At 32.2% G+C, this 12,916-nt stretch overlaps 2 protein-coding genes and 1 long non-coding RNA gene across 3 annotated transcripts; 2 read left to right on the top strand and 1 right to left on the bottom strand.

Annotated features, from left to right (window-relative positions):
* Nucleotides 1-1,144: 1,144 nt before the first annotated feature.
* Nucleotides 1,145-6,031, top strand: LOC111702666 (small integral membrane protein 14). Its single transcript, XM_023474420.1, has 3 exons — nucleotides 1,145-1,388; nucleotides 3,863-3,976; nucleotides 4,675-6,031. The coding sequence occupies exons 1-3, from the start codon at nucleotides 1,205-1,207 to the stop codon at nucleotides 4,719-4,721; spliced, it is 345 nt and encodes a 114-aa protein (XP_023330188.1). The 5' UTR covers nucleotides 1,145-1,204; the 3' UTR covers nucleotides 4,722-6,031.
* LOC111702708 (uncharacterized) lies at nucleotides 1,357-1,993 on the bottom strand. Its single transcript, XR_002765469.1, has 3 exons — nucleotides 1,913-1,993; nucleotides 1,575-1,674; nucleotides 1,357-1,392 (listed from the first exon to the last, which is right to left on the bottom strand). It is a non-coding gene; the product is annotated as an uncharacterized LOC111702708 (long non-coding RNA).
* Nucleotides 6,032-6,199: 168 nt separating the features above from the next.
* LOC111702707 (uncharacterized) lies at nucleotides 6,200-11,697 on the top strand. Its single transcript, XM_023474478.1, has 6 exons — nucleotides 6,200-6,673; nucleotides 8,079-8,209; nucleotides 8,881-8,945; nucleotides 9,714-9,768; nucleotides 11,040-11,123; nucleotides 11,534-11,697. Exons 1-6 carry the CDS (start codon nucleotides 6,599-6,601, stop codon nucleotides 11,673-11,675), a joined length of 552 nt encoding a protein of 183 aa, XP_023330246.1. The 5' UTR covers nucleotides 6,200-6,598; the 3' UTR covers nucleotides 11,676-11,697.
* Nucleotides 11,698-12,916: the final 1,219 nt, after the last annotated feature.

Here is a 12,916-nt window from a genome sequence, read left to right as displayed (position 1 = left end):
GGCTAGGGGGCCGAGCGCTGCGGCCACGGGTTAGGTTAAGTTAAGACACTTCTTGTCAGACCCATGTACAAAATTGATAGGAGGGGGGGGGGTCCAAAAATCGTATACTAGGACAGACCCTGTTTTATTATTCTAGGGTCAGGTTAGGTTAAGACAATTTCTGGGCCGAGGGCTTCGGCTAGGTCACGCTAGAGTAATATTGGTAATCTAGCTGTATAATGTATGTTTTTAATTTATTTTTACACTAACTGTGCAGTATGCATGCACGAGCACGAATGCCGCGTTCAATTTAAAACTAATATTTGATTGACTGAAATGAGTAAAAATGAAAGACGACAAATTTATCAATAATTATTTTTTTTTTTGTAAAAACTAATTAAATTGATGATCATTTATTAAAGCCAATAAAATCTAAGGAATCAAAGCGTTAAAACCTTTTTTAACGTATATTTTTAATTTTAATGTTGCAGCTGCAAACACAATTATTATCGATTGTGATTATTAATTATTTGCTCTTTTAAAATTGATCGTCTGTGATTTAATCTAAGACTCAAATCAAGATATACAATTTTTATCAGCAAATTTTTGTCCTCGACTTTTTCCATAACGACGCATATTTAATTAATAAGTTTCCAAAAAGATAGCTTATTTGACTGGAAAGGAGATTTTACCCAATCAGAGAAGAGTTAGGCTGACTGCGGACCAATCACAGGCGGCCCTGTGTCCATGACTACTTACAGGGGTGTAAATATAAAGTTTTGTAGACAATTATTTAAAACAAAATGATTTTAAAAACTCTTTTTGTTAATAATCAAATTTGAAAAATATTTTATCAATTAAATTTTAAATATTTTTTCTTCAAAAATGTCCGGTTCCCCTAGATATTTTAATGTTTTCACTTTGTTTCCTATCTACCTTTCTACCTATCTATCTATGCATGTTATTTATTTCGTTCGTTAAACCGTGATAGGCAGAATAGGCCTAGTTTAGTTTTTCATGTGCCATGGTAGCTAGGTACGCCAGAAAGGAAGTAAATAAAGCCTTCAGAGTTTTGTTTACCTTGTTTAAACTAAGCTCAACGAGTGACATTTGTTGACTTCAATTAGTTCAATGATATTTATTTAGCTGGCATTAAAAAAAAATATTATTTGTTCATTGTTCATATTTCAGATTTCGTCGCGAATTTCAAATTTCAAGATCGAAAATGGGAGACGGTGGTTTTGATCCGTGCGAGTGTATTTTCAACCATGAAATGGCAATGCGCAGACTCCTATCTTTGCTTAGGTACTTTTGGTCTATTCTAATGAACGATTTTTCAAAAAAAATAAAAGGGACTGTCCTAGAGAACGATTTTTGGATCTTCAAGAACTCACTATTCAAGCTAAACAGCAACTGAAAAATATTTAAATATAAATCAACAATCATCAAAATCCGGCTTCAAAAGCGAACTGAAAACGTTTAAAAAATTTCAGCTCGGCTGAGTGTTAGCTAAAAGGTAAAAATTCACCGATTAGAAAAAAAATCTGCAAAATCCTAAAATGTCTTATTTTAATAATGTTGAAAAAACAATTGACCTGATATGACTGAACGACTCCATCTGCACAATGGAGCTGAAGATCCTTGGCTTCAGTTTGTCGGTAAACATCTCGCAGTACATCTAGGCTCCCTTCAGCCCTAATTAAGGAAACATACTTACTTTTAGAATCTTTCTTCAAAATCTAGTCAGAAATAAATATTTTATTAAAAAACACCTCACCTACATCTCCCTAGCCTTCATACGATTTTTTAAAGGGGTTTCAACATTTCGAGACGATGACTAATCGAATATTATAAGGAAATAAAACAAATCGTCTTTAGGTCCTAGACCCCATTTTAACGATATTAACAACTCTCTTTTTATTTAATAACAAACCTTGTCATCCTTATCACTGTGTTCGACATGGTTGTTTTTCTTTGAACATCTACATTATATAACATATATGTATATCTGTAATTCAAGAACAGGTAAATTCCTATTTTGCGATTTTTTAACAGGGTGCGTTGGTACTCCATAGAGTAGGTTGGGTTTAAACAGGGTGCGTTGGGACTCCATAGAGTAGGTTGGGACTTCACAGGGTATGTTGGGACTCTGCAGGGCGGGTTGGGACACCAGAGGGTAGGTTAGAACTCCATAGAGTAAGTTCGGACTCAACAGGGTAAGTTGCAACTCCACAGGGTAGGTTGAGACTCTATAAGATAGGTTGGGACTCCTTGGGTAGGATGGGACTCCTTGGGTAGGATGGGACTCCACAGGGTAGGTTGGGACTCCACAGAGTAAATTGAGACTTTGACCCTTAATATACACGAATTAACAAAAGACAAAAGAAAGTGGAAAAGATCGAGGAAAAAAATTAAAATTAATAAAGGAAAAATTAAAGATGAATTAAAGGAATAATTTTAAGAAGGATTAAAAATTATTTAATGCATTTCCCATCGGACACAATATCGGAAAATTGAAAAAAAAATAGAAAAAAAATATTATTTTTCATTTTACAATATTATTATCAACTGTTTACTATCTAATGTGTTCTATTCCTAGTATTTTAAAGGAATGGCCTGCACAAAATTCGTTGTCATGTTTCCTTGATTCTGCTTCAACTTGGAACCAGAGGGACTTTTTCAGAATGGGGGGGGGGGTAGGCATTACGACATTAAGTCCCTCACACCTTCTATATAGAAATTTGGCTTGTCTGTCTGTTTGTCTGTCTGTCTGTTTGTATCCAATAAACGTCAAAACGGCTGAACCGATCGGGCCCAAATTTTTTGTGGGACATCTAGGGACCCCAGGGAAGGTTTATGAATGATTGAAATTTTAAATATTTGTCTCCCATCAAAATTCGATCTTCATTAAATTTTTGAAAATTTTGAAAATCCGCGAAATTTTTTGTGAAAATCCGCGAATTATTTTTGTTTTGTTTTACGATGTACACAAAGAGCACATGTTTTCACAATTAATTTAGAAGATGGGCGCGAAGCAACCTCTAAGGCTAGTTACCTTAAACTTGGTTTGCAGGGGATCGAGAGCTAAAGTGATTATCTTTCAGCCTATACCCCCTTTCATTTTTCCTTTACAGTCCCTTTAAGTCCCTCACACCTTTACCTTAAACTTGGTTTGCAGGGGATAAAATTGACTTATTGAGGAAATTTGATGAATTTTCTGAGAAAACTGCCTTGCAAAGGTTTACAAAAAGTAATCGTTTCATTTAATATCTTCCTTCATTAAAGAATGAAATATTATGAATTATTTAATCCCATAATTAAATTAAAATTAAATCCCATATTTCTTTTCTAAAAAAACATTTGGTTTGGATAATTTATTGTCCCTGGTGTAATCCACCACCTACCTAATCAAAACAATCCAAGATCAAATTACATTCTTGTGGAATGTTATTTCAGGGTTACATTTTAATGAAAAACATTGGTTTAAACTTTAAAAATTACGAGTTTTTGCGCAAAAATTAAATGTTTTTTGAGAAAAAAAATTAATAAAAAAGACAAAAAAAAAGTAGTTGAAGTAAGAAGTTAGTTCTTTTGTTAAAAATTATAATCAATTCAACTTCTTATATTGTTTCAGGATTATTGTATTTGTATTTTTAACCTAAATATTGATCCATAAAGATGTGATAAAAAAACAAATCAGATTAGAAAAAAATTCATCCCAGAATTATTCTTTCTACTTGTTTAAATGATAAAACCTAAATGCATTAATACAAAATCTTAGTTTAAAATATAGTTTTTTTTCCTTAATTTTTACGTTAATTAATGTTACATATATCAATAGAATTAATTAGGATTTGATATATATTTTAAGACAATGTATTAGGTGCTGATGGTAACTTTATGATGTTTGCTATGGTCTGGATGATGATGGCCTTCGTCATGTACTTGCTTAGGCCACAGTCCCTCAGAGGAAACAGAGGAGATGCTAAACCTCAAGGTAAAGCGACCTGTGCACTAGGCGGATTTAAAGTAAATTTTCATGGATTTTTAGCCATTGAACATTTCTCAGTGTAAGCGGATCATTCTGTATTAAAATCATAACTAAAAAAGAACAAGAACTAAAATAAATAAAACAAGAAATAATTTGCATTTTTTCATATTTTCTGTGGTTTTTAAGCTTACTGGATCTGAATCTCAATATTAAAAAGCTTAACAATCCTGATTTACGAGAACATTTAAATTTTCTGCTAGTTTAGAAACAGATGTTTTTTTGTGTTTGTAATTTTATGACTCATACTGCGCAGAACTTTAATCTATTTGTAGGTTGAAAAACATATCCTTGATAATTTTCTTTGTTTAGATTCATGATAACTGTCCAGATGTTTTCCTTCATATATAATATTACATATTGCTGAATAAAAAAAAAGATTGTTAAAAAGCCGTTTATTTTAACTTGTTAAATATTTTATATAAAAAAAACAGTTCTAGCTTTATACTGTTGGAATATGGAAGACCCAAAAAATGGCTTATTTCCGATCCCCTTCTTTGAAAGAAATTTTGTTTATTTATTTGTTCTGAAGTTAATTTTGGTTTCTGATTTTTTAAAGTTTCCCAGCAGGATTCTAAAATATTTTAGAATCTTTTTTGCTTTCCAATATTTCTAGAGTTGTAATTAAAACTAGTTCTATTCTCCAGGTCCCCAGGGAGGAGGAGGGAATCCTGAACCCCCAGCTATCAGTTAGATACAAGCATAACTCCATATCTGTGATTCAACCAGAGAAAACAAACCAACCAGGAGAAAGAAACCAACCTTCGGAACCAACTTTTATCAGCGTTAAAAATCCTCTAAATGTTCAAAATTCATCAAAACATTGAAGCCAAATTAAACCCCTTCTCTTTTCTCTGGTTTACTATAGAAAGTTTAAACGATTTTCGGACTGAACAAAATGTCGCCTCATGCATATTAGATTTAAAACATAATCATCCTTCAGCTTCATTCAGTGTTTTGCTTTCTTTAACATTTTCAAAACCGTTTTTTATCTTTAACATCGTTTTTAAACATTTAAAGTTTTCTGTCTTTTAAGAGGCTCTACACAAATTTTAAGCAGTTGTTAAAATTTTTAGTGTTCTCCAAAATTTCTACTCGAACAAAGGTATAACCGTATAAACCAGAACGAGCTAATTAAGTTTTTTCGTTTACGGCTTATAACTTGTGCCAAAGTACAAATATGACGATGCATTATAAAGCCAACATAATGAGCTTGCGACTCTAAAATGAAATAAACATCCCAGATTTCTGTTGTTCCTCTTAAAAGTTAAAATCTTGAATGTTTGAAATAAAAAACCAAGGTATGTGTCAAATAGTTCGGCTAATTTAACGATATTTCAGAACATTTCTGTTTTATGAGATATTTTATAAAACTGTATTGGCGATCCACCACCATGCAACCAAGGGTTATTCATAATTGTTAAGTGCATACACTGGATGTTTACATTTGGAATTATATTCTTGGTTAAATAGTCCTCAGTCCGTTTTGAAAAATCTTTTTGCACATAATGCCGCTGTCGTTTTAGCTAATTTTCTGAACTTCATATATTTTATTTAACCACGTGTGAATTTAAAGCAGGGGGTTTAAACTATGGCAACATTAGAAAAGTTGTATGGTTCCCTTGCTGAAAAGAACTGAATTCTCAGCTAAAAATCTAATTTTCTAATCCTTATATCTTTGCAACCGGATGGTGTAAAGCTTTGTCATGTCAAATTATTTGAAGTTCATGTAGCAGAATTCATGACACTAGGTTGCAAAGAAAATAATTTTAAAATTAGAGTAAGAGAGAGTAATACGTTCTTTTCTTCTTGATTATGATATATATAGGACAGCACTGACGACGCTGGTTTCACATTTTTACTCATCTGATATTTAAATATTGTTCAGATAGTTTGAATGCCAAGCCCTTCAAAAATTATTGTTTTTTTTTTATGAAAACAAATTATATATTGAATAGAGCATTTATATTAAGCACATCAAAATACAAATAAAATTTAATTGTATATTTTCTAAACAAAATTTAATTGGCAAATTGTATACCTTTTTATGATTGGTGTAAATGTACGTGTTTTTGTGTTTTTTTTTCTTCAGTTTTTTCGCAAAATATGATATTCAAGTATATATAATATATAAAGGATACAGTTTATACGGTTCTTCCATGCCTATACCCCTTTAGTTTTTTATATATGTTTACATATGTAAAAATAAAAGAAATTTTTATTTATCCTTTATTTCTTGATTATTGTTAGTTTGGATAAAATTGATCTTTTCAATATTTTTCAATTAAAACGAATGTAACTTGAAACCCACCAAGTTGTAAATTACAGAGAAACAGGCATACAAGATGTCAGGGATAGTTATGGTCTTCGAACAGAATTTACCCATTGTCTTGCCCGTCTTTGAAAACCAATTTTACAATTTTATAAAAATATCAAAACACTAATGTCCGAAAAACAATAATAAATCTGGAATTTAAAATTGGTAGTAAGCGTTGTACTTGTATTATTCGTATTGGTATTTGCTGAGCTATTAGGAATGTGTAGCGTATACCTCATTTTATTTACAGAGACATGTTAGTACGTTTGTTTGTGTTTTCATGTATATTACACTCGTCTTCATCCCTGGCAATAGGACTTCCTTTCCAGGTAAAGTAGCTTAACAGGGTTAGAAGCCGTAACATTTTAGCTCATCGGGTTCAAAGTCGCAAAGTTCAGTTTATCTTTTCTAATCACGAATCAAAGCAGGAAAATCCCTACAGTTGGAAACTATTTATCATTGATAAATGTCTAATGAGGGATATTTAAAACTTTTAAAGAATGGGACATAAACAACATTTTAGTTACAGTTAAATAAAAACTATTTTTTTTCTGTTCATTTCTTTGAGTTCAGTCATACAATCTCGGATGTATTTAAATTCTCGTACTTCAAGTAAACTTATCCCAAGGTCCCAAACCTTCTCTAAATCTGAATCTTAATCCGAACTGGGATATTTTTAGCTGGATACTCAAATCCTTCTCGCTTAATCTCAAAATTCACTGTGGACACTTTTAATTTGAGAATCAATGTAGATTCTCTTTATTTCAGTTATTTCCCCTTGTTACAATTACCATGATGGATATTGAATAAAGATTAAATGAATCTGCAGATTAACAGATAAAAAAAACCTAATCTGGATCCATCCAGCTAAAAAATCAAAAGTTATTTAACAATGCATATTATAATTGATTTTTCTCTCTTTTTCCAATTGATTTTTCCACTATAAAGTTGATATTAAATTATTTACCAATCTTTATTAGAGTTGACCTGTGCTTACTAAATTAATTTTAGATTGACTTTGGATTAATTTAAGGTTGACCTCTGATTACTTTAAGGTTGACCTTTGATTACTTTAAGGTTGACCTCGGATTAATCTAAAGTTGACCTCTGATTAATCTAAAGTTTATCCCTGATTAATTTAAGATCGACTTTGGATTAATTTAAGGTTGACCGATGATAATTAAGATTGATCTCAAACTAAGATAAGGTTGACATCCGATTAATTTAAGGTTAACCTCCAAATAATTTAAGGTTGACCTCTGATTTATTTAAGGTTGACCTCTGATTAATCTAAAGTTGACCTCGGATTAATTTAAGGTTGACTTCCAATTATGATAAGGTTGACCTCTGATAAATTTATGGTTAACCTCCAAATAATTTTAGGTTGACCTCTGATTAATTAAAGGTTGACCTCTGATTAACTTAAGGTTGATCTCTGATTAATTTAAGTTTGACCTGTGATTAATTTAAGGTTGACCTCTGATTGATTTAAGGTTGACCTGTGATTAATTTAAGGTTGACCTCTGATTGATTTAAGGTTGACCTCTGATTAATTTAAGGTTGACCTCTGATTGATTTAAGTTTGACCTCTGATTTATTTAAGGTTAACCTCCGATTAATTTAAGGTTGACCTTGTATTAGTTAAGGTTGACCTCTGATTAATTTAAGGTTGACCTCTGATTAATTTAAGGTTGACCTCTGATTGATTTATGGTTGACCTCGGATTGATTTAAGGTTGATATCTGGGAAAGTGTTTATGAATTGGCAAACTGGATCTATGATTCTTCAACATATGCTCAGAATCTTATTCAAACTCAAATAACAGACACACAAGATGTTATACAGACAACACTCAGAGGTTCCAGGTTTGTTTTCACCCGGTACAATTTTAACCTTAAAATACATGAAAGAATAACCAAGCTATATTTTTCCCTTTTTAATGCTAATATTGAAAAACTCGCGCTATTTTATATTTTTAAAACTAATTAGAAACATTCCCAGAGGTCTATTTAATGCATGGTGAGTGAAGTGGTTGATCCAAGTATGGCAAGCTACTTAACAATTGCTATTGAATGTACAAGTAGTAGCTCAACTATCCGTAATTACTTCTTGTTTTTTAGTAAGTTCAACCTCAAAAGGGTTAAAATTGATAAAGCATTTTAAAAGCTATTTAAATTAACTAAGAACATAATTTAATGAATATTGAAAAGTAGTCAAGTTACATATAGGTTGAACTTGAACTTGAACCGAAGTGGTTTAACTTAATATTTTTAGTTCTATTACTTGATAAGGGGACCGGGGGCGGGGCGGTATTATTTCGTTTCTTTGAAGTTTGACTAAAATTTGCACAATCGAACTTTACGAGCAGATCTGAGGTGTCTTAATTGTTGCCATGAATAAAACTATAAAGAATGCTATATTGAATTACGCACTGTTGTGGAGAAATTAAATATCAAAAACATACTATTTTAAAAAATTCCATTTTTTAAAATGAAAATTATTTTTTTACATAAATTTAACATGGGTTTTATTTTAGAGCTTATGTAGACAGTATCCAGGATAGAGTTGATGTTCAGAGACAACAAGTTTTCAAAACCTTAGGTTTATTCATGCAATTATTTTATCCAGCTTGTTTCCTGTACTTCATGAAATGGATTGTGTTCAATGTTCAACCATATTTATCACAAATTATCCCAATATAATTAGGAACAAAAATAGGCCAACTTTACAGTCAAAGATGTCCTAAGTAATAATTTTTTCAGAATAATATTAGTGTATTTGCCAGAAAACCTGGTTTCTATAAATGTAGTGAATTTTATGAAAATTGTCAGCAAGGAATAATCACAAGGAACTCTCATTGCCAAGTAATATAACAGGAATTGTTATTGACAAAATTTAAGGAGTTTCTGGGAGATTTGTGAACTAACTCAGTCAGCATTTCCCTTAGAAACTACATTACACATTATTCTATGGCCGTCCATAATGTTCAATGCTTATATCCTAAATAAAGTATAACTGCATTTTCTTGGAGGAATGCAAACAAAGCTTAACCTCAGCAGGATACGGTTGTTTACATTCCACTGCAGTACACCAGATTTTGTAAAAAGATCTATTGAATTTCCTGGTATATTTCTTGATTTTTCTGCATTTCCTAAATTTACTTTTGATAAGTAATCATAATTTATTCCAAAATGACGTTTGAGAAATTAATGTCTCTAAAATAGCCCTCCCCCTTCATACGCATCTGCCTAAAAGCTAAGCGTATATAAAGAAACCACCTCATTTTGCACTCCATGTAATGTTAAACATGCTACTTAGACGAGAATTTATAGTCCTGCTAGTTTGTCAACTTTGTTTGAATTTTACAAGAGACTGCTAAGAATAGATTTGAAGAGTACAATAATGAAGTTTATCAGGGGTACAGGTATACAATTGTTTTTTTGAAATATTCTCATTGCATTTATCTCAAATTGGATGCTTTAGGATCTGTAGACGTAATTTCAGGTCACTATCTATTAATTAAGTGCGGGGGTGGATACAGGGGGGGGGGGTGGCATGGCCTTCGAACCCTCCTGAGATTTCAGAATAGCTTCTCAATAGCACTTAAGGGAGAGAAAACCGAGTGCAAAACAGAAAAATCAAAAAACTTCGTCTTTAGCGCATCTTTTGGTTCCTAAATCTGAATTTTTGGTTCCGAAATTAATCTAGCACCCCGTGACTTGAATCCTATATCCGCCCCTGATAAAGTGGTATGTTCGATTCTTGATGGTACCCTACAAAACTGTTTGTGAATCAGATAAAGGTCAACAGGGTTCCTTTACATATAGCGCTTTTTAATGGATTGTAACTTGGAGTAAACTATCTAAATATACAGCTGAAAAGTTATTACTCCTAATGTACGACCTTACATGGAAATGTGGTTCTTTTTTAGAACCATCTTTTTTAAAATTATGCAGATGGTAAATACTCTTGCGTAGTGAAATCAGTTTTTTTAGTAATTCTAGGTAATGATAATAATAATAAAAATTTCAGATAACACCAACAGATAACACCAACAGATAACAGATAACACCAACAGATAACAGATAACACCAACAGATAATTGATAACACCAACAGATAACATATAACAGATAAAACCAACAGATAACACCAACAGATAACACCAACAGATAATTCTACCAGAAGCCCCTTCAGTTCATTTCTCATTGGGCCATAATGAGAACTGAAGTATACAATCGTTAATCAATTAATCTTTTAATTTGAGGATCAATGGTTGATCACTTCATTTCAGTTAATCCTGCAAGGTACGATTACCACGTGATATCGAAGAGGAATTAGGTTAATCCGTAGATTGTCAAAGGATGAAGATCAATGCCTAATCCCAGGAAACAAAAGTTATGATCTCTTGATCGTTTTCATATTCTTCTCGGATAAGCTTTTTCATTTTTAAATATATGATATATAAACTTTGTTAATCCATGCAGAGGAGATTTATAATAGTTAGCTATGAATAGACTTAAGGAAGGACAGGGTCGTTTTCATTTAATTTTGACGTTGACTGCTCAGAAATTGGGCTTTTTTTGATTGCAACCCTCGTTATTGTTTTCATAACAACTATTATTCTCAACAATTCTAAATCGTCGAACTAAAAATGCAACAAAACATGTATTAACCTACTCTTTATTTAATGCAGATCTGTTATACGACAAGGTGAAGATGTGGTGGTCAGGGTTTCAGACTTGTATCAAAATCTCAACTTTGATTCTGAAAACTTCAGGTCAATATCAATGGGGGAGGGGGGGGGGGGAGGTTAAATACAGTGAAACCATAACATTTTTTAAATTTAGACGACTGTCAGATTGAAGTTTTGAGTTGAACAAGTCAAATAACATGAAACACAACAATGTCGCATTTTAAACTGACCCATTTTACGTAATAGTTTTATTTGTCAAGTAACTGGTAGTTTCTCTATATCAAATACAAAATTATTTTGAAATGTCGGCCTTCATTTCCATAATCTAAAAATGTTTTAATAATGAATCATGTAAAAATATCTGCTGCGACAAAGTTTTAAATTAAGTTTTACTTCTGATTATCGTAAAACTTTCCCATCTCTGGCACTGCAGTGAGATATCCAACCGTGGAGGGGAAAAAGATCGACCTTGGAAACATTATTAATATATTTAGATTCCATGTTATCCTGGAGCAGGTTTCCCTTCCAACAATAGAAAATATCTGTGGTTTGACGGGACTTATTTGCTCAGACTGCAATAGGTTAGGTCTAACATGTGAAAATACAAGAGATGCTTCGCGTCCCTGTCAATTTTAGCTTTGAAGGGTCGCTTTTCATGTCCCTGCAGATAACGAAAACATAACCTTAAAAGGGACTGTGGAAAAAATCCTCCATTTGTTGAGTGGCATGTTAGATTCACAACAATGCTCTTTAAATCTTTGTCTGAATAATGAGATAATTATATATCATTATGTTTCCAGCTGAAACCCAATTATTTTTAGTTTTGATTTCTGCATAAAGTGACTTGGGGAGTAGATTTATGGTGTAGGGACCTTGTAGAAAATTGTCAAAATTCAATTAGGTTTATAAACTTTAAATTACTAGAAATTCAAGGCGCTTCGCGCCCTTCTTTCTAGGATTACATGTTCTTTTTGTTTACATTTTAAAACAAAGAAGAAAAAATTTTTGCGGATTTTTAAAAAAAAAATCGCGGATTTTCAAGAATATAAATTTTTTTACAAAATTAAAAACCTTAAAAAAACATTTTTTAAAATTTTTATCATTCATAAACCTTCCCTGGGATAACGCGAGGTGCCACAAAAAATTTGGGCCCGATTGGTTCAGCCGTTTTGACGTTTATTGGATACAAACATTCAAACAGACAAGCCAAATTTATATAAAGATGAAATAACAAACTATTATTTTTAAAGGAACGTACCGTAGATATAATTTTAAGTAACCTTCCATTTGTATCGTGTGTTATGTTTAATTCACAATTCTAGCCTTTGTCTGATCAGTGATTATACACGCCGAAGAAATCCACCATTTTAGCACTTAATATATATGTAGTACTGACAATCGGTCCAGCCGTTTGGCCGTCTATCGGTGATATATATAATTAAAAATGTCTTGNACTGAGATATATATATTATATATATCAAATGTTTAGAATGCACCTGGGAATCATGATGGCGAAACCTTATCTCCAAACCTCTCTCAGATGCCAGAATCTCAGAGAAGCATATTCTCTATGTGCGTCCAACCTGAACATGTTGTGAAGGAACAAATTTCAGCTGAGCCAACAAGCTATTGTCCAGATGCAACCGTGACCCGATATTCTACCACGGATTCAAAAACCCCGGTTCCAGAGTTATTAAATCCTATTTTTAGGCCAGCATTTTATTCTTCGCCAATCCCCAAAAATAACTTAAGTTTTGATCAGCAATACAACCAAGGATACGATCAACGTTATATTTCTTTCACAGGAGCAATCAATCCAACGGGTAGAAATTTAGAGCTGAATCAGAAATTAAATTCCGGATCTTTCTTACCCATAC

The sequence above is a fragment of the Eurytemora carolleeae genome, unplaced genomic scaffold (genome assembly GCF_000591075.1).
Source record: "Eurytemora carolleeae unplaced genomic scaffold, Eaff_2.0 scaffold7, whole genome shotgun sequence".
Classification (NCBI taxonomy): domain Eukaryota; kingdom Metazoa; phylum Arthropoda; class Copepoda; order Calanoida; family Temoridae; genus Eurytemora; species Eurytemora carolleeae.
The sequence above is the reverse complement of the archived record's forward strand: the minus strand, read 5'-3'. Positions and strand labels throughout refer to the sequence as shown.

Bases quoted from the DNA above. Each gene is read 5' to 3' on its own strand.
- LOC111702707 (XM_023474478.1), top strand. From the start codon at position 6,599: ATGTTAGTACGTTTGTTTGTGTTTTCATGTATATTACACTCGTCTTCA. The intron at 6,674-8,078 runs GTAAAGTAGCTT...GATTGATTTAAG, and splicing joins CAATAGGACTTCCTTTCCAG to GTTGATATCTGGGAAAGTGT. The intron at 11,124-11,533 runs GTCAATATCAAT...TAATATATTTAG, and splicing joins TTTGATTCTGAAAACTTCAG to ATTCCATGTTATCCTGGAGC.
- LOC111702666 (XM_023474420.1), top strand. From the start codon at position 1,205: ATGGGAGACGGTGGTTTTGATCCGTGCGAGTGTATTTTCAACCATGAA. The intron at 1,389-3,862 runs GCAACTGAAAAA...ACAATGTATTAG, and splicing joins CTCACTATTCAAGCTAAACA to GTGCTGATGGTAACTTTATG. The intron at 3,977-4,674 runs GTAAAGCGACCT...TCTATTCTCCAG, and splicing joins AGGAGATGCTAAACCTCAAG to GTCCCCAGGGAGGAGGAGGG.